Source organism: Gadus morhua, chromosome 15, assembly GCF_902167405.1.
Source record: "Gadus morhua chromosome 15, gadMor3.0, whole genome shotgun sequence".
NCBI classification, from domain to species: domain Eukaryota; kingdom Metazoa; phylum Chordata; class Actinopteri; order Gadiformes; family Gadidae; genus Gadus; species Gadus morhua.
The window spans coordinates 16,362,672-16,387,582 of NC_044062.1; the positions used below are offsets into that span (position 1 = coordinate 16,362,672).

Sequence of the window (24,911 nt, forward strand, 5' to 3'; positions counted from 1 at the left end):
TGCATAACAAGTTAGCTGTATTTCAATTAATACATTATTCTGGAGGACTGATAGTCCATATCTTCTTCCCTGCCCAATGACCATGGACATTATTAGTCAGGTTTAACCGGCTTTACCTATGGATAACAACCTATCAGCAAGCCATCTAGATGCTGTATAATCTAGAGAGCACTTCATCTCAGCACTACTAAAGACTTACTTGGTTTGGGCTATACACTTGCTGTTATGGTCTAAAATGGGATTTGTGCAATTATTTATTCACTTTCACATACCTTATCTCAGTGGTTCTCAAACTTTTTACCATGAGTACCACCTTAGAAATGATTTGGCTCTCCAAGTACCACCGGAATTAAAATAAAGTGCGTAGGCCTATAACTACATAGAGTTTACACAGAAGGCATTAATATTAATAACACGATTTATTATTCACATAACTTGACTTGACTGAAGCAACCAACTGTCTATAACTCATGTATTGTATTTAAACACTTGCAACGGGATAATACTAACAATTGAACAACTGCCTCAATAGGGCTACCCAGCAAATGGGGATATCATCTGGCATATAACATACCAGTCAATCTAGTGAGGTTATTAACAAGTATACTGTATTAAAGCATTCAGAGCACTGAATATTAATTTTAACAACTGCAGTCAACCAATCATGTGAGGTAAATTGTACTGCATCAAAACATTCAAAGAATTGAACATGAATATTTAAATACTGGAGTCAAACAATCCTGTTATAAGTAATCATGCGCAGCAAAGAGAGAAATCATGTGTACTGCGATAACACTGTAATCAAACTATCATGAGTAAGAACAAGTGTATCATAGAAAAACAACGTATTCAGTATTAAAAAATACTGCAGTAAGTGCCATAAGGTCAGAATATAAACTATGTTTAGGTTTGAAGGAGAATGTACTCAGGCACACATTGAAAATTAGGCCTATCATGCTTAGTGGGAGGGGTGTGATGTCTGGGTCGATTGAGGTTAGCTTTAGCCTCAGACTTGGGTTCAGTATCCAACCTGCTTCCAGCACACAAGTTGAGGGGGGATGGCATCCCCCTTTGGAATTAAAATGATCAAAATCATACCCCTTCTGAAACAGCCATCCCCCCTTCCCATCCCCTGTTATTTTATCAATTAATGTGGAAATATTACCGCCATTTCATTATAGCGGTTTCCTTTTTCAATTCGGCGCAAGCAACGTTACTTTTCCCAGGGACAGATTTGACAGCGATACTGCATTCTCGGGCAGTATGCTATTGCGCAAGCACGCAGTCGTACTTGCGCAATAGTGCCTTCCCGAGCTCTCATTCCACACCGTACGAAACTGACACTGGTAGCGAGAAGCAGACTCTGCATCTCAGACATCGCTTCCGCAGGCAACTCTGTCCCCTTTTCTCCCTTTCATTCCAACCCGTGAGCAACGCTAGTCTCCCTTCTCTTCCGAATGCATTTTTTTAAAAAAATAATAAGAATCAGTTTTTAAAATCCTTAAATGTGATGCATGCCTCCGAATCGTGTGATGTGTCCGATCAGCTGCGTTTTTGGGGATAAATTAAGAGCGATGACATGACAGTAGTCATCGCTCTTATTTGCGACCATTTGCGACCAAGAGAAGCCTGGTCGCAAATGGAATGAGAAAGCGCACAGCCTTGTCTGAAAGCGCAGGATATTCGCTGCGTCGCTGCATCCAAAAGTCCAGAAATGTCTGGCCTCTGAAAGCAGACTTTCAACGTCTCGTCACAGGACGATTTTGCAAAAATGTTGCTTCCCCTACTCGTCGTCACAGCAGTTAGTCAATGCAGGTTTAAGATGATTGCATATGATGGGTATATGGCCTAGGGATGGGCACGAGTAAACTCGAGTGATCGAAGGAAATCCTCGAGGATCAATCGAGATCGAGTACTCGTTTAATCAAATCTATTTTTAGAATGCAACGCATCTGCAGCAGGAATAGGCCTGATGATGAACGGCAATATTACCAACCAAACATGCAATGCTTATTCTCCATCAAAACAGTCAGCGTTATCAGAGTATTCATTATTCATTTTTGCAAACGTTCAAAACACATTTTCCTTACAAAAATAAATAGGCCTATGCGTCTCACAATTTAAATCACGTCGAACCAAGGCCTGTAACAGTTTAAAAAAAACTAAAACGAAACAAGTAGCCTAACCATTGCAAATAATTTAAAGCTGCAAATAAAACGGCAGCAAATGGACTATGGATTACGCGTTGTGATCTTCTCTACACGGCCGGGATTACGGCTGCGTCTTGCGGCGGTTAAAATAGCCGACACACTTGGTTGCTGCGGGTCTGCTTTCCCGAACTCACCGTTGTGTTTCAGGACGGAGCATATGTTGCCGCCTAGTACTTGTAGGCCTAGTAGCTACTCTGGTAGCTCGATTTCGCTTGGCATATTTTACATTTCACCTTATGATCTCCTATTTCTTTAAAGTAGGCCTATTTCAATTCTTCGCTGCGCTTTGCTTTAACCGCCATCTCTTAACTTTTTGAATTCTGGCGTGCCTGCACACGGCACGGAACGCGCCACACAGAAATGGATACATTTAATTTGCTTTGTGCCCACGGCATGCGTTAGTGGCGCCGCACAGAAAATTGATACATTTGCTTCAGAAAACTTTGTTTGTTTGTGTGTATGCAAACTCGAGTTTGCCTGTCCACCAACCGAGTTCATTTGTAACGAGTAGTACTCGAGTTATCGATTCCCCACGCCCATCCCAGATTTTTTTTTTAACGGTTGCTTCAACTTCAAAAAATTGCTTCAAAAAATCGTTCATACTCCGCGTACCACTAGAGGGCGCTCGCGTACCACCAGTGGTACGCGTACCACAGATTGAGAACGGCTGCCTTATCTCATTTGAATGTGTATATATTCGAATACGCGAGCTGTGTCTCACCACAAACATTTCAATGTATAGTTATAAGTTATACTTAATAAAACTTGACCTCCAGAGGTCAAACAGTGTGCTTCCTACCCATGATGGGAACCTGTGCAGCGGGGGGGTCGGGGGTTTGCTGCCTGGTGCCGCGCTGTACGGCTCCAGACTCTCCCCCGCCTCCTTGCTCCCTGTGTCGCCCGGGCTTTGGGGCGCTGGCGCTACCGGAGAGCCAGGGACCTCCTGCGGGCCCGTCTCCATGACGACCTCCCGCCTCGGCTCCTGGTCCCCGTCGAGGTCGGTCTCCTGGGGCCGCAGCGGGCGCAGCAGGCTGAGCGCGTTGCGCGTGCGCCCGTGGGTGCTCTCGCTGTAGACGGGCGGCTGGCTCAGGTGCTTCTTGGCCTGGGCCACGCTCAGCACCCCGAAGCCCTGCGCCGGGGTGCGCAGCCGGGGCTGTTTGGGGGAGGCGGGGGTGTCCCGGGGGTCCCGAGGCGGGTTAGGGCGCTTCGGGGTAGGGGCCGGTGTGGCGCCGCTCAGAGGATCAGCGGGCGAGGAGGAGAAGGACGAGTCCAGCCGCTGGGACTGGAAGCGCTGGTTGAGCTCCTCGGAGTTTAGGTCGTCCGGCTTGGAGGACGCCGTGCGGGCGCCGTCCTCCCTGTCCCCCGCCGCCGGCCCCCCGCCGCACGGCGCCTCGTGCAGGCTGAAGCGCGGCCGCTCCACGCGCTGCATGTCTTCGTCGAACAGGGAGCTGCTGTCGTCGGAGGCCGTCAGGTAGTACTCGCTGCCGGGGCGGCTGAGCTGCAGCGCGCCGGGGGCCGCGCCCACGCCTGGGTGTGACCCGGCCCCGTCGCTAGCTCCGCCCGGCTGGCCGTCAGGAGCGGGGCCAGGGTCCACCCCGGGGGCCTCCTCGCCGGTCTCGTCGCCGGCCTCCTCTCCGTCCATCTCTGAGAGGGCGGTGTTGTTGTTGTTGTGGCTCCTCGCTGGCAAAGAAAACAACCAGGAACAAACACTAATAAAGGCATTTTCATTTCTTGGAAGGAGGGGGGACGTGTGATCCCTGTGGCTATGACCCCTGTGTGATACTTTCTTAGTACCATAATTGTGTCGGAGCGTTGTAATGAGCGATGTTGCGCTATAGTTCTCACCGCTGTTGCCTCCCCCCCACTTGGCCTCTCTCAGGGGCTGGGCGCTGACGGTTCTCTGGGACGGTTCTGGTCCGGTCAGGACCTGAGGGCTCTTCCCCCGCACCTGGAAGCAGCCGAAGGTCAGGCTGCTGAGGCGCTGGGCCTCCCCTGGCCGGGGCCCCACCCCCGCTGATAGCCCACGTTTCTGTTCCAGGGCTGGACCAGAGGGAAGCCCAACAGTAAACACAAAGACACACACAGTTCAGTCCTCCAACTGGAAAGTTTATGGCAATTATTTCCATGTGTTTTCCACAAGTAATATGATAAACCCTATTTTGGATGAATAACTCAACGATCGGATTTCTCTGTTTATGGACCGGGCAAAACTCGTCAATGTTTTAGTGAATTTTATTACATGGCTTTTTTGAATACTCAAGTTTGATTGGTCAATGACGGCACAATGTATGGGTGCAAAGCAAGTCCACATGGGCTGTGTTCTGATATGTAATTTGTAAGAGTATTGCATCAATAAGTGCTTCCTTATGGTAAGCCTCATTATCTGACAGCAATAGTCTTTCTCCATATCCACCCACGCACACAACATAACAAAAGCAAACAAATATACTTTGGCAAAAACATTATCTATTGGGTTGTATCCATCACCTAATTTAGATTAAGGTAATTAAGAGCGTAATTTATTTTGACCTGTTGACCATGCGTCCTTGAGACTTTTATTGTGAAAGTTCAATATGAAATGAGGATTTCGTATATATAATAATCCTCCTTACCCAGCACTTGTTTCTGTAGCTCCTGGATCTGAGCTTCCTGCTGTCTGTTACTCTCTCTCAATGCAGCGTTCTCCATCTCAAACTGCACACAGAGTCAAAGACACAGGCCTCTTTAAACTGCACCTCAACATTCAAGCCATTGACCCTGTTTATTTATGATGATGGATTTGATTCCGACTTAGACAATCCATGCAAAGAAATGTACATACCAGACTATTGTAACTACAGTATTGCAAGCTATGGAGCAAGGCTTCACCCAAATCATCATAATAACATTGTAAATGGTATATTTACATCAGATAGCTTCAGCATCACCCATTCCTTGATCTTGGCCGCCTTTTCCTCCACCGTTTTGGAGTCCTGAAGCCGGATTTGTTTCTGTTGACAGCAAAAAATGCTGAATACTGAATCGCTTTCTTTACTCGCTAACTTCAAATATTTGATAATCTGTTGCTGAAAACCACAAATTATGCCTACAGCCCACCTTACAGAAATCACCAGAGCTGAAGAGAGCATTGTGAGGTTCTTAATGTCCGGCACCAAAATGTGTTTACGTAAACGCCCATCAACGACTACTGCTGATGTAGCAAGGTCTTGAAGGGCTCTCCCATTTCACAGAGGAAGAGTTCAACAACTCCCCCTTGTAACTCCGTGGCTTGTAACTACCAGGCTACTTGCCCCTCGTAACTCCGTTACGAGGGGCAAGTAGCAAAGCAAGCCGCAATCGAAAAGGTAAAAATAAGGGATCGGGCCTCAATTCCACAGCCAATCCGGCATCAGCATGGCTCTCTCGGGGGCCCTTCACAACAGGTCTTCAGGCCCCATACCTGCTCCTCCAGCTGCTGCTCTAGCAGGACCACGGCCTCCCCCTTCTCCTGCAGCAGGGCCTGCAGCTCCTGGCAACGGCCGAGCAGACGCACCTCAGAGCCCCCCGCCTGGCCGTCGGGCGCCTGCAGCTTCTCCCCCACCCACTGCATCTTCAACACAGAGCATGAGAGAGAGAGGGGGGTGAATACAAGGCATGTGAATACACAGACACATATGCACCTTCACTGGTTGATTCGTTAAATAAACTTGACTTGTTTTTCCTCAGGATTTACTTAATTAATTTGGGGGCTCTTTCATCAAATAGTCCATTTGTTTACCCATGCATTGATTTTCATTCAAAGCAATGCTTTGACAGGAAATTGTAGAAAGCCTTAACGTCAAATTCTCTCTGAAACTCATGCACACACAAACATGCACACACACACACACACACACACACACACACACACACACACACACACACACACACACACACACACACACACACACACACACACACACACACACACACACACGCACATGCTTCCTTTGTATACCTGCTGCTGGGCATTGAAGGCTCGCTTCTCTGCATCGATGACCTGCATCTCCAGCTGCTGAATCTACAAAGTGGAAAATCACACACATCCCATAGTTATAACATCAACAGTTCATCATCCTGCTGTCCTTAACTTGACATACCTGGACCAGACAGAACCCCCCAGCTCTCTTGTGATTATGGACTGCAGCATGTCTCGGCAGAGGCAATAGATTAAAGATATACTCCAGAAGAGAGTTCATAAATCAACAACAACTTATTCTTGGCTACAAACTGAAAAAACCTGAGGCAAATGCAAACAACATCAAGCCAATCCAAACACACAAGAATTTGTGCAGAAAAGGAAAGCCGCTCAATAATATTGAAAAAGGCAGTGATGTAAAAACAATGCACACACTGATTGGCCAACACAGTGGCATTGAGCTGAAGGTTTAAGTGTGATGGTGGAATGTTTCACAGCTCTGTGATGTGTGGGTTTACATCAAAAAGGTACAGCCACGCCTTTGTGTGAGGCCAGACTAGAGAGGGGCATGGGAAAAACTGTTAGAAATGTGTCAAAGGCTACATAAAACACATGATACTGTGCTGTAGCTAAAATCACACGCACGTGCACACACACACACACACACACGCACACGCACACACACACACACACACACACACACACACACACACACACACACACACACACACACACACACACACACGTAGATAAATACATTCCTGAGCTGTGTCAGAAATGGTATTTCACAGCAAAGTCTGCTTAAAGGGATACGCAGAGATAACTCTAAATTCCAAAAGAAACTCCAAATCTATCATTGTGCGTCTAGAAAGGGGGATCACTGGGTTAGCATTTGTTTTACGTTAGCGCCTTCCATTGAGTTGAAGAGTTACAGTAGCCTTGCTCTTGTTAATGTGAGGGGAATACACTCTGAAATAGTTACCTGGGATTTCCATTGTCTTCCAAATAGTCCCTTATGCAAAACAAGGGCCAGTAACAACACAGATTATTTTTCACTGCTTTCGGCACTACTTTTTGCCAAGTGTGTGTCCGCCTCACAAGTAGCCTAATAACCACAGCAACTAAAATAGTGCTGAATAAACAGTGTTTGACATTCTGTGTTACATCATTTTCAAACACAAAACAGTATTCATGTGCGCGCAGACAGACAGACACACGTACACACACAATCACACAAACAGACTTATTTCCAAATATTAATGGTCCTCATTTTAGAGCCGTTGGGTCGTTCAACAGACAAGGTAAAGGGTTCTTGTGAGTGAGGTGGACCCAGGATCAGGGGTTCCTGGTTGGGGTTCCACAGACCAGTTAAAACGAGCTCTGCCCAGTCCAAAAGCAGTGAGAAAACCGCACCCTGCCATAGCCACTCACTGTTTCCACTGACGGAGCTTTTTACTCTGACAGAGCTTTTACTCTCAATCCTTCATTTTCATTTATTTTTTCATTTTTATTTGTCGTTTCATTGTCAATGGTGTACATTTATTCTGTTGAATCAATCCAATTCTTTCATAATAAGAGTCATGTTTTCCATGATATGTTTAATTGTGAGGGTAATCTAAGAATATAATCTTCCTCTCTTTTAGCAATTAGGTAAAACAAAACCAACTAATCTTTCACAGCTTGTATGAGTTACCGTCTCTCCTAGTATAGCATACTTATTTGAGTGTTTCTCCTCCCTGCTGCCTGCTTTGCTTTGTATAAATAGAGGCATCATTATGGGCCGCACAGGCTCATAGTATTGCCTCATATTTTTTGAAAGGGGGCAACGGCAAACCTGCTCAAACTGGTTTCATCCACTCTGCCTTATAGAAGCGACCTAGTAAGGACTGGCATCAAAACATGTACACATACACTCTGACCCACCCACCTCCCCCACCCCACCAACACACACACACACACACACACACACACACACACACACACACACACACACACACACACACACACACACACACACACACACACACACACACTCACACACACACACACACACACATACACACACACACGCACACACACTCAGGTCTTTTCCTCATTGGATCGAAGGTTGTTTAACAAGAATAAGCAGAGATGGAAAAGACACACAAACACACCACACACACACACACACACTGGGCAAGCTGTGTGCTCCGTCCGCTTCCAGCGAGGCCTCTTCAGGCTTTAAGATGAACTACGTGCGACGGACCGCATGTCTCAGATATAGAGCCTGGCAGAGAATAGAACACTAATTACAGAGCGCTGCTTCTCTTCTGGCTACAGCTGGAAAACATATCAACCCACACACACACATACGTCGTCCCCTTACAGACACACGCACACACACAGCCAACCAGACTCACAGAGCAAGCCAGCAGGGAATGATGATGTGGGATAGTGAGTGTTGGGCATCCTGTGCCCACACACATGTTTTTATCTCTTTCTATTCACCGTTATCCATGTTTATACAGGCGGCAGGCGGGCTTTAGTCAGCCCCAGTACTGTGTGACTCAGCTGGAATAGCAGCTTGTGATCAATGAGGCCTCTACCCCCCCCCCCCCCCCCCCCCCCCCCACACACACACACACACACACACACACACACACACACACACACACACACACACACACACACACACACACACACAAACACACACACACACACACACTTCAGCAAGTTATACTTCCTGCTGTGTCAGAGTAGTTCATGGCCATCATGATGTCATTTCCATAAACAAGATAAAGAAGCTTGAGTGACACTTTTTGTCCTTATTTATTTGTGAAATTGAATTGATTTGTTAATTAACACTGTTTTTCTTAGTGTGTACCAACGCAAGTAGCACCCCATTTTCAGCTTAAAGACATTGTTCTCTTAAAACGGCTGTTATATCGGCATGCAATCTGGTTTGGCACACTGCCTGAAGCACACACGTACACCTACACTCACACACACCCTATGGTCTCGGAGCCACAAGCATGACTTGATCAGCGTGGCGGATCTACTTTCAGATCACAACTCCAGTCAGACTTCCATTCCTCAAATTCCACAACTGGCTCACTGTGGCTGGTCTCCTGCCTTACTCCATCCCTCCCTCTCTCTCCTCCCTCTCTCTTTCTCCCTTCTCTCTCTCTCTCTCTCTCTTTCACTCTCTCTTCTTCTCTGCCTCTCTCTTGCTGTCACTCTTTTTCTCTTACTTTTTCTGTGTCCCTTTCTACGCACTTTTCCTCTCACCTCACCCTGTCTCTCTTTTTTTTCCTCTCTTTCCCTCTCTCCTCATCCCTCCATCAATAGCCAGCTCACAAAGCCTCTCTCTGTAGCTGCTGGGCCAGTCCAGCGGTATAGCTGAAATATAACTGAGTGCAAAAACTCTCAGCTAAATTGTATACGTGGTATATCTTTATTGAATTACCACATAGGGACTTTGGAATCAGTATAAAGTTGAATTAAAACACATGAGAACTTCCCTAAGATTTAATCCCTAAGATCTAAAAGTTAAATGCGTACTTTTTCTTGTTCAGTATTAAGCCCTCTAATACACACTACATATTCGTAATACACACTCTCCAATTGTTTCAGATAAAAACTGCCATACAGATACAGAACAAACAACCATCATCAATCCAAATCGGTGTCTCAGAACAGACAAAATGTAAGGCGAGCAGTGTGTGTGTGTGTGTGTGTGTGTGTGTGTGTGTGTGTGTGTGTGTGTGGGGGGGGGGGGGGGGGGGGGGGGGGTTTAAACAGGTATTTTAACTAATCTATACTTTTTTTACACTTCTATCAGAGTGAGTGCTTTCAATTAACTTTTAATCAAAATGTTTTCGTTCACTCAGCAGTTTATGCTTCACATGGAAAATACTTATGCAAGTTGGTGTTGGCACTGGTTGAAAAGTCCTAATTCCTTTTTCTTTTCTTTCCATGGATGGTCTTAGTTGACTGGCCTCGAGTCACTAGCTCACTTCCTGTGATAAATGTGTGTTGTTTACTAAAGTATTAATTTCCTCTCCCTGGGCCTCTCAGCTTTTAATTGAAGCTTCTCTTCATACTTTCTCCTTGGTCACAGTGATGAACCTTGGACCTTAATGGACACATGTGTATCCATCCATGCCACCCTCCATACATAATGAAGAACTACCTTGATATGTTTCCAGAAACAACTCTGCATTTCTGATAAAGAATCAAGCTGCTTGTGGGGTATTTTAACATCCATCCATCTAGAACAGCAGTGGGAGTCACTGAACACAGAAACAACAATGCTAGCATGATGAGATCATAGTATTGAAAGGTCATCTTGCATGAGGTCAGAGTTCTGTTCTGAGCACAAATACAGAAGTCTGACATTTAACACAAGTATGGGAAACACAAGTATGATAAAGCAGGATTATACCGAAATCAAAGATAGGGTAGCAATAATTTTTTACGAGCAATATTATAAAATTTTACCAGTAATAAGGTATATGCCACCCACACAAAAAGGGCAGGCAGTTCTCCACGTTTTCAGCCTGGGAGTTTGTAGGGCCATCCAGCTGGGTAACTCCTGCCCTGTAATTGACTAGAGTTGGGCTGATCTCATGGTACAGTGCACACTGACTGCAGCCCTGTGGTCAGCGGGCTGTTTACATTGCCTTTCTAATCAGGGTCCCCGGAGAGAGACCACAGAACTAGGGCACCGGACGGGAATGGGGGCCGGGCCAGACTCTGGGGCCTGCAAAGACGGACTAGGCACACTGGACAGGTCTAAGTTGGAAGAATATATGTGTGTGTGTTCTGTAGGGTGTGTGTGATTTTAAAACAATATATATTAATATATTTATATTTTAATATTTCTCAAATGCATCTTCTTAAAGCGGCCGTTCACTGTAATGTGTGTAGAATGACTATATAATCGTTCACAGTCATTCACATGCAGGCCCATGAAAGCATATACATTTATTAGCGAACACACACACACACACACAGACACACACACACACAGACACACACACACTTACTTACACACATCTACACTTTCGTGAACATTTTGTGACTGGACACTTCCCCAATGTCTGTTGAGCAGTGGTGTTACTTAAGCATCTTTGCAATAGTCCTTGGTGAATGAATGGGATAAATTGAAGGACTTGCTATTGGTTTTTACTATTCAGACATGCAGGTATGTTCTGGAACCTTTCTGTCTCGTGCCCTTTCACACATGGCATAGCAATGCCAGAATAGACGGGCCAAGAGACGGTCCAGCAGATGACGGTAATCAAACGTTTATGTACTGCAGAGAGAGCGGACTGAGAGGAGCTCCCTTATGTAGGATCTGTCCGCTTTCTAGGCATTCTGGAAAAATATAACTTGTTTGCAAACAAAATAAGCTGTACGAATATTAGCCTTGAATCACCAGAAATGCATTTGCTTATGATGTCCTAAACGGAGTCTTGCGACTGGTTTTGCTCGCACCACTTGAAAGTGAGCAAAAACTGAGTCTTGTTATTGGTTTTGCTCGCTCAACATCAAAGCGCCTCACGTCAGATGGACGTAACCCTTTACGTGCCTCTCCCGGCAATGTTACTGCTTTCATTAACTAGATACCTGTACAGGTCATCTGAAAATATATAACTAGGTCTTCAGCATGCAAATTGCCGGTGCAGATGTCCCTGGATATCGACCCCTGCTCCCATTCAATGTTCTGGAATTGTTCCTGAACATTGAATGACCAGACAAGACTGCATGTGTGACCAATGTTGGTGATGGACCAACCTTGTCTCCAGTGAGTTCCCTTATTTTGATGATCTGCACCCGGAACTTCATGAGCAACGCCTCCAGGACCAGACACTTTTCCTTCCAGTCCTCCTGGCTCATGGCCTCCTCACCCTCTGCCATTTTGAGCCACTCCTGTCTCACAGAGAGAGAGAGAGAAATAGAAGGGGAGAGAGAGAGAGAGAGAGAGAGAGAGAGAGAGAGAGAGAGAGAGAGAGAGAGAGAGAGAGAGAGAGAGAGAGAGAGAGAGAGAGAGAGAGAGAGAGAGAGAGAGAGAGAGAGAGAGAGAGAGAGAGAGAGAGAGAGAGTGTGAAAGAGAGAGAGACAAAAAGGTGAGAGAGGGTGAGGGTGAGAAAGAGAGTGTGAGAGAGAGAGAGAGTGTGAAAGAGAGAGAAACAAAATCAGACAAAATTCTTATTCTGAGAAGATGCCCGGGAGTGGTGGCGCTGGTTGGCAAAAGCACCCCATCCCAGCTTTTACTGAACTGCCATTGGGATGAGGAGAGGTGGCATTGGCCTTCTGCGTCAAATGAGAGATACTCCTGAATAATAAACACTATTCACATTGTTGTGGGTATAGTGGAAAGATGATTATTTGCAGTGGCAGACCGACAGGCAAGTCAGCATTCAGGCTGTTGTTTTACAGCTAGCCCACAAAGTCAGTACCTGAGGTATTTCTGGGAGTGGGTGGATGAGCTAGCATGGGTGGATAGCGGTTGGGCAGTGTCCGACCAGCACCTACATCACTGTTACATGTTAGAGTGTGTGAGTGTGTGAGAAAGAGAGAACAGAGAAAGTGTGTGTGTGAAACAAGAGTGTGTGTGTGTGTGTGTGTGTGTGTGTGTGTGTGTGTGTGTGTGTGTGTGTGTGTGTGTGTGTGTGTGAGAAAAAGGAGAGTTTGTGTGTGTATGTCAGAGAGAGAGAGAGAGACAGAGAGAGACAGAGAGAGAAAGAGAGAGAGAGAGAGAGAGAGAGAGAGAGAGAGAGAGAGAGAGAGAGAGAGAGAGAGAGAGAGAGAGAGAGAGAGAGAGAGAGAGAGAGAGAGAGAGAGAGAGAGATTTAATGAGTCTCACAGCCACTGCGATATAAACCGTGTAACAATGAGACCTCAAGTTGACAGACCAACACAAAGAAATGTGTGGGAAGGACAGAAATAGGGCTAGAATACAAACAAAACATAGAGAAGGAACAATAGAGTGATAGAAAGTCAAGGGAGAGAGATGAAATAAGATCCGTAGACACATGGGCATGTAGGTCAAGAGGAAAACTATTTATTCTCTTTTATCATAGGCATGGATTTATTGCGAAGAGGGCAAGCGCTTCCGTCTGTGACCCGCTTACTGGATGTCTCCAGAAGACAGCAATCTGAAACTAAACACCATACTGTCGTCAGCAAGGAAATTACTTGAGTAAGACATGGTGCTGGAAATTACATATTGGCATAATATTCTGAAATGGTACTTCAATGGTCTCCACTCAACAAACGTGTCACGTCTCTTCTTTAGTTTTCTCTGTATTCAGCCTAAAATAAGACCTAAATCAGGAATTTATTTTTCATATTGGATAAGACCATTCCAGTAAGTGTTGTGATAACCCCTCTTTTCACACTCGTTCACCACAAGCACCAGGGACTTCCTGTTGGTAGTTATCGCTGCTTATCTCTAAATTTCCAACAGTGGGGGCCTCTTAAAAGCTCCCATAATCGCTTAGATGCTCAGTAAATCGGACAAACTCCGTGCGTAGTCGTATGTGTGACAGCGGTTGAATGCCCAGATTTGAGGGAAAACCTAAGGCCTACTCGGCATCGCTTATCGCGCATTCCGCTCCGCCCCACCTCCATCATTCCAGAGTAATGATGAAGTGATGTGGTGAACGGGGAGCGCTGACGGAAACTACAACCATGAAGTCTCTCTCCCTCTTTCTCTCTGGATGCACCGTTATCCCCCTATTCTCTTTTCCAGTCTGCTCACTTGTCCTTCACTTTCCTCTGACTCAAATATTTCGACTCTTTTGGTCGTCGACATCCTGTCGGTAAAGTCGGAATACAGAGGGCAAGTGTTGATATGACTGACTCCTTGTGTTCCCTGTGGATCATTCAGCAGACCACTGAAGGGACAACTATTAGCCATTTCATGTATTTTTTCAGCATGACGACAAATACGTGCACCTTCGTGTCTAACTGTGCTGGAATTAAAAACACAAACTTAAACAATCCGATAATTTATATATTTTTTAACAGCAAGTAAGTTATCCAAACTGATCTGTTATCATCAAACTATATACATTTTAGGACACAAGAAAACAACTGACTATGTAATAGGAATATGCTTATGAAATAAGAGCTAATGCAAATGATAAGTATCATTAAAAAAAGAGTAATTAATATAAAAAGAAGCATCACTATGAGTTGCTGTCCTCACTTACCTCAACTATGAAGTTAACGAGAAACAACACAGAGCTTTACGCCATGTCCAATCCAAAAAAACACCTCGCAATTATTCCAAAGGCATACTTTCAATTGATGACTAAAACAACGAATTTTCCAGTCCCGTAAATGTCTCTTTCTGCTCTCGAGTAAAAGTTTGAGCAGAGAGGATTCGAGGCGTGACTTCTGGAGTCTGCGACCAATGGAAAGGTCTCTATGACGGTCACGTGAATTGAAATGCCGATTTACTGCCGCGAGGACGCGACGTTGACTGAAATTTCGATTCCTCCAATTGGAGATCTGAGCGCTTTTTCTCCGCGGAAGTCCACCAATCCGTTGCTCTTTAGGGCGGGACCGGTAGTGGTTGCGGAACTGACGTACCACACGTGTACCATGGCTCGAAGCTGAGCAAAAAGCAATAGAATGTGTACGCTCTACATTTAATGTATGAATAAACCCTTGCCATTTGTTAGGTCACCCTAAACTTGGTGAGTGTCCGTTGAGCACAATGTGGTTTGACTTGTCCTGTCATGCTGTGTTTAGTTATTATGTAGCAACACAAGCTAACAACAGAAAAGAGTAACTAGAGACACTTTTCACGGAGGTGCCGTCGCAAGAAAAACACAGTTGTCGCTCATAACAATAATGGGTCTTGTCTTTCTATGTACCAGGGCACAGGCACTGGTATACACTAGTGAAGGTTATAGTCTATTACCCATGCCCTGGCACATACAATTGTGTATTCCGTTACCGAAGTTACAGTAGACCTAAGAGACACGGAGGCATGCAGCATGTGTATATGTCTTTATGATTATGTGGCAATGCAGTGGGTATAGTTTGTTATACAGACAGAACACACAGGCATATTGGAATCAACAAATAGAAGGAAACATGCCGAGGTGCGTAAGATGAACTGTTATGTCCTGGCTTCCTCACTGCACAGGGGGAATAATGGTCACGAAGAAGAAGAAGACGGCCATAGAGGCGCTGGTTCTGGACAAGGATGCTGTTCAAAAGCTCAAAGGTCAGACCTCCTTAAAACATTCAATACAGGGCTGGACAATAAATCGGCCCACACCAGTCTTCCACAGACGTCTGCACATGTTTTCTGTGGTATCGCAAAGTGCACAGAGAGTTCATTCAGAAACAGTGGCCCACTTTGCTGAAGGTTTTCAGCAATCATATCAATCAGTTTGGCATGTCTGGCAGCATCTGCCTGAAGGAAGAATTTTCTATTGCTATCAACTACCTGAGCCTTCCTCACGTTTGTTCTTTTCCATGGCTCCTAGAAAACCTTGGAGTGAGATTGGAGGGACATTAGGGCGCTGGCGGCACATTTGTTTGGGGTTGCCACCACACGCTGAAGACATTAATTAATTTCTGTTCTTGAATTAAAGAAACTTTCTAACTATTAACTGATAACTATTAACAGCCATTCCCCAGTGGCTCATCCTAACCCCAACCATAAAAACGTACTCAGAAATAAAAAAGTTTTTTGCCACAAGAAGAGTCACCATTGACCACCTGGTCTGGGACTTTTTGACCCAGACCGGACATAAACCGGCCACGGTCACACAGGACAGTATTTGCTTTACTGTTGGCTATCACTGCATGAAAACTCTGACAAGACTTCATTCATGCGTATTATGTATGTTCAAAACAAGACCATAGTACTAGAGTTTTTATAGCGGAACCCCTAACGGATATCCCAGACAGTCCGTCAACCCAATGGCCAGACCAGCCCTGAGGCAGTACCATTAGCAGGTATTTATTCAGGTGCACAATTCTGTGAGGTCAGACTTCTATCTTTTGAAAAATAACATGTTTTTGTTGTTTATGTGTGTGTGTTGGGGCGTGTAGCTTCTCTGTGTTTAGATGGCAGTGTTAGTGATGAAGAGGTCCGGCAGATAGCTGTGACGCTCAAGGCCTTTCTAGAAATGACTGAGCCAGTTCAGCAGATCCAGCTAGTGAAAAAGGTAAGTAGTAGTTCCCTATCGTAGGATCTACCTTATCTCACTGATCAATGGGCTATAACTCCATCCTAAAGACCATATCATATGCATGGTGGTGTCTGTAAAATATTAGTAGCAGATGTAGCAAAGTCAAAGTCAAGTTTATTGCACATCCACTGTCATGCCCATGTAAAAAAAAAACTCAGTTGAGGGTAGATGGTATAAACATGCATCTGCGCCTATAGTTACAGGCACTGATATAACTATCTGATAGCAACTATCTGATTGCACTTATCGGTCAGTAGGTGCAATCAGTGGCACCACAAACAAACACGTCTAGAAAGTGGAGGGCACAAGTATGTATTTTTACAGTTTTACTGCAAAATACATATCATATACAAGAAAGACAATTCTCTGCCATAAGGTACAGCATCACCGTTTACTGGTTAACATCGGAAAATATCAAGGTAACTCTTCAAATCCCTTGGTCTTCACTAGGATGTGCTGAACCTTTACATTTTGGTGTGAGCTTTTCAACTATGAAGTTGGAAAGCTTACCTTTACTGTGTGTGTGTGTGTGTGTGTGTGTGTGTGTGTGTGTGTGTGTGTGTGTGTGTGTGTGTGTGTGTGTGTGTGTGTGTTGACAGGCAGGAGCTCATCTGGAGGAGCTGAGAGAAGAGAAGGTTGATGTGTCCCTCATTCGGCCCAGCCTCCACACTCTGGCGCTTGTCTTTGTTTCCCTTCAGGCCAAAAACCCTCTCCGCAGAGTCTGCGCCAGGTACTCGCACACTTCCCTGTTTCCGATCTCAATGTCCTCCACACGGCAGTTTGGCCTCATCAATAAGTATATTGAATACAAAATACAAAACTTTAAGAAAGGTTTGAGTAACTTTGAAAGAACACCAGAATGTCATGTGTGTACCATCTCCTTCTATTCAAATGTATACATTGCATTTACTGATTTGTAAGGCTGCCGTATCGTTAGTGTTTCCTAAGATAATGTACTGTTCGTTTTTATACCTGTGTTGTAATTGTTATGTTGTTGACCTGCACGGTGACTGTATTGCAGATTTCAAATAGCAGCTTTGCTAACTCGACGCATTAGCATTTAAGTGTGAACTAAATATATTATTTGCATAATAATAGTGCCGTTTTTTGCCATCTTTTTTGGATCAGGACCTTCCAAGGAGTATTTGTACACTTTTTTTGGTCATTTGCATTAAGCACTACTTTTTCAAGAATTTTCCAAGGTCGAAAACTTTTATGATTCAGAGAAATCTATCCAGACAGACCTTTTGTGTCCTCGAGCTAAAAATGTTCAGCATGTCAAATACCAACTTTCGGAAAAGTTTGGCAAACGGGGCGGGGGGCGTGGTCGTTTAGTGTTGATCGTGAATTATAGTTCCCCCTGTGGTCACAGCGCCATCGCGCACACTAATAAAGAGAGATACAAAATAACAATAGTCATTATATGACACTGAGTAACAATAGGCAGGCAGGCATGCTTAGCAAACACAGAAATAAATTAAATAAATGATTCCAGGGAACCCCCACTGACTCCCCCTTGGTCCTCCCTCCCTCCAGTGCCCTGAACTCTGTGGCATCGTGGCTGCAGGAGGCGACCGTGGATTGTCTCTCTGCCTGCTTGTCTGAGTGCCTTCTCACCCCGGATTCAGACCAGCACCCTCACATCACGGACACAATTGCTGCCTGCCTGGACGGGTTTCCTCTTGGTCAGTGTGTCTGTCAGACGATTTTAGTTGTAGCAGACTGACAGCCACAGGCAGTTTATATATGTTTTCTCTTTTCTTGTGTTCCCAGGCGAGAGATGCATACAGAGACTGCTGCCTGAAGGTCAGTATTTCAATGTCAAGTTCATTTCAGGTTTGTATAGCATTCAAACTCGAGAGAGATCGCCTCCAACTGATTTGTCTTCTCATTCTCCCTTTTGTGCAGTTTTGCATTTTCTTGAGAAGGCTTTAAGTGGATTCATCCAACAGAACAGGTACGGAGATCATCATTTTATCTTGGACGTCATCATCAAAATACGTCTACATTAAAACACCTAAAATATCTTTAAGTGTTTAAATTTGTTGAACTAGTTATGCGTCATGAGTTGATTAGTTACACAATTTGTGAGTTAGAATAGTTAGTCAATAATATTATGAAGACATAGAATAGCAAGACACTATACATCTATTCAGCATGTATAGAATAATGAAAGAATGAATGATTTGGCCATGATCTGTTATATCTTTTTCTACCTGTCTACCCAGTGGACTAATAGGCCGTCACATTGCTCAGGCACAGCTGATGCATTTGTGCCTGACTGCAGTGAAGACCTCCATGCTGGTGCTGCAGAGGTCTCAGGATGCCACCAGTGCAGCCCTACAGGCGGTGGAGGGTTCCTGCAGGCTACAGAGCTCTCTGGGCTCCCTGTTGGACCGCTATGTCGACATCCTTACCAACGGTAAGGGGGCCTCAGGAAAATAAACACAAATTGACGTTCTTGACCCTATATATTAAAGCGGCTGTAGGTAAATTGATTGATTTTAATAATGTTTCTGCACTACTATGCTTATATTGAAAGCAACATTTGGCTCACAGAAAAAAGAGCTGCTATTGCTCTGGTCTTTGTTTGTCTGATGGACTTGAACCGATTAACCTAATACTTTATTAGCTATAGACACCAACACTGCTTCATGCAGATGGCCTACATTGATCAAATAAATACTTTCCTGCCAGAAAAGATTGTTTTTATTTTATTTCTTTCCTTCTTCCCAACCCCCGGTCCTCTATCCTGTGATGTCATTCTGCAGAGGAGTTTATCCAGACGGTTCAGAGCACAGCAGGCATGGCGTCTGTCCTCCTGCTGAGGTCTGCCATGGGCCCTGGAGAAGATTTGGCCACTGTGGTGAGAAAGGCCTTTAACTCATTTCCTCTGTGACTATTTTATTATACAGGATCAATCAGGGATTTTACATAAGGTTACCACTTAAACCTCACAAAATAAAGTGCATTACACCATCTAATTGTATCCGTTATAAATTCTCCCCTGTTGTGTGTGTGTGTGTGTGTGTGTGTGTGTGTGTGTGTGTGTGTGTGTGTGTGTGTCTCCAGGTGTGCATGTTGCTCCGTGGCTCAGGCAAGGGTACAGACGCTGCCCCCTGCTGGCTGAGGCCATGCCTTGCAGGGCTGTCTGCAGAGGGCCGCCCCCTTGGCATCTCCCTCTACCTGTGCCATGGGGCCCTGGCCATGTTGAACTGGAGGCGGGCGACCCTGGGCCCCCGCTGGGAGGAGCTTCTCCTGCTGGTCCCTCACACCCTGCTGCTGCTGGACACCAGGTATGCTGCCTCCTCCTGTCACTGCGGGCTCAGGCAGAGCTCTGCCTGAGCCCGCAGTGGTAAAAGCAAAGAGTTTTGAAAAGTGTCACGTATCCAGCTTAACCGGGTTTCAGTTAGGCTATGTATATTTGTATCCATACCCCGTATAACTGCAAAAAAGCAATTGCAATAGAGCTTGATGGATGTAAAAATACATACATTGAAAAAAGTATATATTTTTTATTGTTTTCTTTTGCGGTCAATGCGTGTGGATGCATTTTAATAGCGGTTTCAGAGAGGGTAAACCTTCAAGGCATAGCTACACGAATGTTAAGCTGACAGGATGCAGCTATGAGTTAAATCAGGGCTTGTTGTGACCTTCGTATCTAATGGTTAGGCGACTATTAAGGGATAGCCCTAATGAAAATTATTAATTGATTAATTGATTAATTAATTAATATTTAAAAAATATGTAGATGGGTGGAAACACTATTGATATTTATTTAATGTATGATATTGAAAAACAAAACATCATGCATATTTATTCATGATGTCCGTGCCTGTATGTGGTTGCCATCCCTCTTTCTGCTCTCTCCTTGTCAAGCATTAAGGAGTCCAGTACAGCCATGCTGGTGGCCCGAGTCCTAACCCTCTGGAGCAGCGCTGCCCTGGACTGCCTGCAGGTGGAGCGGCCTTCCCCCTCCCCGACCCTCTACCAGTCCCTCCAGGGGGGCTCAGCCCTCCACGAAGCCCTCCTCGAGCGCGTCTACTCCCACTGGGAGCACCCTCTGGACGGCGTCCGCCACCAGAGCCGTGCACTGTTCAAGGACCTCATCGTCGCCCACCGGCACGCCAGCGCCCTGAACCTGGCCCAACCGGACCCCTACATCACCACGCTGACCCACGGCCTGCTGGGGCTGGAGTGGCACATGAGGGGGAAGTACGGCTCCCTGGGCTGCCTGGTGGAGCTCCTCGGGGCCCACCACCTGCTGGCCATTCAGCCCCAGCTTCCCTCGCAGCTCCTGGGGCTGATGGGAGACCAGAACATGGCTCCCTACGCCAGCGACCTCCTGGAGAGGCTGTTTGTCAGCCACAAAGGCCAGCTGGCGGAGGAAGAGGAGGCGGGCGTCGGGGGTCCAGGGGGCTGGATGGAGCTCTGGCACCAGACCTGGGTGACCCCCCTGCTGCAGGTGCTGTGCCGTGCAAGGCTGGACCAGACCACCTACATCCTGGACTACTTCCTGCCCAAGCTGCTGCGGTGCAGTCCCTCCAGTCTGACCCACATGGTGCAAGCCCTGCAGAGCATGGGACCCCGCGGCGCTGGTAGGCACGCGCTCTTCTCACACACACTTCCTTTTCTCAGAGCAGTGCATGTATTGCAGCAGTAGTACAGTTGAGCGTCATGTGTTTATTGTCCTCAGGTCCTCCAGGCAGCAGGGGCGCTGTGGGGGCCCTGATGACCTGCTTGCGGGCAGCAAGGGCACAGGGCGTGGCCCCATCATTGGAAGAGGGTCTATTCGGGGGACTGGTACCACTCTCCTTGCTGCGGCAAGCCCTGGTACACAAACACGACCAGGTACGTTTGTGTGACTGAGAACCATTTGCGTTACCGTCAATATTTGACCCCTGTGTGTTTGTTTGTAACCATGGCCTGACCTCCGTCTGACTGTCCAAGGTGAGGATGGATGCTCTGGGCCTGCTCTGTGAGACCCATCGGAGAACAGAGGGGGTGAGTCCACAGGAGATGGAGCTGTTACGTCACTTCCTCCCCCCGAACGTCAACTGCCAACCACCGGGGGTCCGACAACTGACCGTGAGCCTGCTAAAAAGGGTAAGGTCAATTTTAAATTCTTGAAATGATATGTCATGCTATGGATGTCATATTCAGTGAAGTTCACATATAATTCCAACGTGGATAGTCCCTTCAAATATCACTCCCCTTCATCCGTCACACAGTTGCTGTGTAGGGTGAAGGACAGCAGCACGTTGCTTCAGAAGAGAATGACCCAGGAGAGAAACCAGGAGCAGAGAGACAGAGACACGCTCACACTGGCGACCTACAAGGTATTCTGTGTTTCTCAAACTCATGAGCTCCAAAGTGAACGGGCGTCACACGGTCCCTGAAGGTTGTGTGTGGTTGTGTGGCCCCAGGAGTTCCTCTGCTGGATGTGTGAGACCCTGCTGGAGGTGCTGGTTTCAGGAGCGTCCTTCCCCTCCTGCCTGACTGCGCTCCATCTGCTGGTCCTGCTCGGCCAGCTGTTCTCCTTCAGCACCGGTACGCTTCTCGCCACCTCTTTCTTCCTCCCTATGTTCTGTTCAAATGTGTATTACTTGATATTTTACATATTGGTTAGTTGAAACAGAACCATGATCTATTTTTTGGAGACTATAATGATAAATCTTATCCTATGAAACGTGAGTGATGTATTTTCCCTTGCCTGACAAGCAGTAAATATGATATTTTGTGTGATTTGAAAAAGTATTTGAACCATATACATTGTTCTTGTGCCTTTCATTTTATTATTTATCCCTCCCTCTCTCACTAAGAACCTGATGTCTTCGCCATTGGCAGCAAAGTAACTTTTGCTCATGCTCAAAATGTGCTCTACTGTGTGGCCAGCAATTTCCTGGAGGTCAAACAGCTTGCTTCTGTGTTGCTACGGCAACTCCCGCCGTCAACTGTGGGACTGCAGGTCAGCCTACAGTAATATTTACTTGTCCTCATTGATTTAAAAAATGTAGGTATTGTTATGAAAAAAATATCATATAGTCAACATAAATTTTCTTTGTTTTAGATTAGCTTCACCGATGCAACTTTTCTCTGCAAAGACCCATTTGTGAGACCTGGTATTGTTATCCTGCATCCCTTCTTTGGATGCACATAATTTAGACTAACATGTAAACACACAAGGTAAACTCTTGATTCTAGGACCCGGAGAGGCTGAGTCATGTGCTCTGCGCTGCCCTGGAGCTCAGCACCAGCACCAAGCCCTACGACAGCGTCACCGCGGCCCACCTCCTAGACCTTCTTGTGCACCAGCCCACCCTGCCGGCGGCCTTGCTGGCCTATGCCCAGGCACAGGGCCTCCCCTTCCAGCTGCCCCTGCAACCTGCATCCCAGGCTTCTGAGGCCCTCATGCTGGAGCACAACAGCCTCGCCGGTAGGATTCTCTACTTTATATCTGAATTGCAACATTTTACATGGTTTGGACCCTCCTCCACTATGTGACTTTGTGTTAACTAGCTTAGTAAATTATATTAGTTCCTCAATAGGTTCTAATGGGACTATACCATTTATATATACCATTTCACACACTTTATTTAGGCTTGTCAGCTGGTTCTCTGAAGGCCACTAACCAGTGGAACACCCTGCCTGAGGCTGTGAGGAGGTGCAGCTCTGTCAGCTCTTCCAAAACCAATTTCTAAAGTCTGTTAAAAGCAGCCCACCCAGTGTGTGAAATACCCCTCAATATTCGGGGGTTCCCATTCCCCGATTGTTGCGCAATTCCGATCTAAATTGTCTTAATATGCAGTAGGCCTATAACATTACAATATTTCATGGAATGCCAGCAAACAGTGTATAGCCTACATGACAACACACACCCGCACAAGACAATTTTCGATAATCCAATATGCTATAGTAGCCTATTCGTAAAGCAACACTTTAGCCAATGCAGCCTCCTATGTCAGTACTGACATAGAGGGCTGCATTGGCTAAAGTTGTTTGCATGCCCGTTTTTTTATAACAAGGAGAGGCAAATTTGCGCATTACAATGAAAACACGACAGTAATTGGCACCAATCTGGCGTACTTAGAAGAGCAATCAACAACTCCATAAATGCCAGGTACAGCCTATCGGAGACTGGCACGCAATAAGTGCACTTGCAAATGAGAGCCATCTACAGCAATTACGATCAGACAGATACATCATTGAACACATACACAAAGCACATTTGTCCAACCACGGCGGATGATGACAACATTTTACACAACAAGCCAAACATCATTACGGCAGGTGCGCTCTCTCTCTCACGCCCTCTCTCTCTCTCTCGCTCTCGCACGCACGTAAACAATCACTCCAACTTATCCAGCCCCAAGGCTAGGCTGCTTCACTAAGTCCACAACCAACCACAATGCCTTCATAACCATGCAGTATTCCGAAGCCGAAAGGACATGCACCCACACAGTCGCACACACTCATCTTATGTACAACAATCAGTTCTCATCACAATTCAATCACTGCAAAGATTTAAAAAATAGCCTACTACCTTAAGTTAGAATAGACCCAAAGTGTGTGAGTGATACACTCTGGTTTAGCTTTCGCTTGCTAGCTGTTTTTAGTATGACTTGTCAACATTACGTCTTTCTACAGGACTGGCTGGCTCCCCTTGGCAAATAATAATATATTTGTTAATATATTTTTGAATTCTGAATACTGGACACGTTGAGCTTAAAAATATTTAAGTGACTATTAGTGTCAATGAAATATTAATTTTTAATCATTTTTAAATAATATTTCTTTGGACAGAAATTGAGACCCCCCTCAAATTTTGCTTTTGAGGCTTTCAGGGGGTCTCATGGGTAAATCGGAGGAGTCGAGCCCCCCTGGAACCCCCCGTATTTCGCACACTGCTCAGCCCTCTACTCACTGATCTTGAATTTTTACCCTGCACTGTAGGGCTGCTCGATTATGGGAAAAATCATAATCACGATTATTTTGGTCAATATTGATATCACGATTATTCAAACGATTATTTTTGAGTTTGAAAACATGCATTTATTGACACAATCAATTATGACATAGAAACACGTGTAAGTATCCAAAATAAAACCTTTTTCGTGTGTAAGTGTACTGTCTGCCACAACATTCTGAATCTAACATTTGATTTTTATAAAACATTTCATGAATACAATATATTCAGCCAAATGCACTGACGAATGACTCGACTGAAATAATACATTCCCTATTTAATGTCTAGAGAACAACGGTCCCAGCATTTCTCCATAGCAAAGTTAAAAGTCACAAAGCCATAACAAACACATGGCTAATAAAAATCATATTGTTGTTGAAATACAGAAATACATATACAAGATGTACTTGGCAGTTCTGCCTTAAAGAACTCTTAGTTAAAGTCTGCTATAGGAGATTGTTATCGTTCATCAAACTGTAACCTTACTGAAACTTTAATATTCCACACGGTAGGTCTACTCCAACATGTCTGTCAACAGTCGATGCTGCTGATTGGCGGTTCACTGGCATGTCCCGCCTCCTGCCAACGGCATACTT

At 45.4% G+C, this 24,911-nt stretch overlaps 2 protein-coding genes across 3 annotated transcripts in view; one reads left to right on the plus strand and one right to left on the minus strand.

Annotated features, from left to right (window-relative positions):
• The window catches only part of plekhh2 (pleckstrin homology domain containing, family H (with MyTH4 domain) member 2), a 30,772-nt gene extending 16,245 nt beyond the window's left edge, over positions 1–14,527 (minus strand). Inside the window, exons 1-9 of one of the 2 annotated variants that reach the window (XM_030378426.1) lie at positions 14,349–14,527; positions 12,591–12,670; positions 11,926–12,060; positions 6,187–6,249; positions 5,650–5,799; positions 5,117–5,200; positions 4,823–4,904; positions 4,056–4,250; positions 3,010–3,890 (exon numbers count right to left, since the gene is read on the minus strand). In XM_030378426.1, the coding sequence (XP_030234286.1) occupies positions 3,010–3,890; positions 4,056–4,250; positions 4,823–4,904; positions 5,117–5,200; positions 5,650–5,799; positions 6,187–6,249; positions 11,926–12,048 (1,578 nt within the window). In that variant the 5' untranslated portion in view covers positions 12,049–12,060; positions 12,591–12,670; positions 14,349–14,527. The remainder of the gene's footprint in view (positions 1–3,009; positions 3,891–4,055; positions 4,251–4,822; positions 4,905–5,116; positions 5,201–5,649; positions 5,800–6,186; positions 6,250–11,925; positions 12,061–12,590; positions 12,671–14,348) is intronic. The other variant, XM_030378425.1, reaches the window with a different exon arrangement.
• A 187-nt stretch (positions 14,528–14,714) lies between these two features.
• Positions 14,715–24,911, plus strand: part of thada (THADA armadillo repeat containing) — a 68,517-nt gene continuing 58,320 nt past the window's right edge. Inside the window, exons 1-17 of the mRNA XM_030378590.1 lie at positions 14,715–14,837; positions 15,293–15,373; positions 16,210–16,325; positions 16,949–17,079; positions 17,886–18,034; positions 18,123–18,155; positions 18,258–18,306; positions 18,578–18,771; positions 19,121–19,215; positions 19,422–19,645; positions 20,229–20,947; positions 21,046–21,200; positions 21,300–21,455; positions 21,581–21,688; positions 21,776–21,899; positions 22,172–22,317; positions 22,554–22,785. Coding sequence (XP_030234450.1) covers positions 15,301–15,373; positions 16,210–16,325; positions 16,949–17,079; positions 17,886–18,034; positions 18,123–18,155; positions 18,258–18,306; positions 18,578–18,771; positions 19,121–19,215; positions 19,422–19,645; positions 20,229–20,947; positions 21,046–21,200; positions 21,300–21,455; positions 21,581–21,688; positions 21,776–21,899; positions 22,172–22,317; positions 22,554–22,785 — 2,704 coding nt within the window. The 5' untranslated portion in view covers positions 14,715–14,837; positions 15,293–15,300. The remainder of the gene's footprint in view (positions 14,838–15,292; positions 15,374–16,209; positions 16,326–16,948; positions 17,080–17,885; positions 18,035–18,122; positions 18,156–18,257; positions 18,307–18,577; positions 18,772–19,120; positions 19,216–19,421; positions 19,646–20,228; positions 20,948–21,045; positions 21,201–21,299; positions 21,456–21,580; positions 21,689–21,775; positions 21,900–22,171; positions 22,318–22,553; positions 22,786–24,911) is intronic.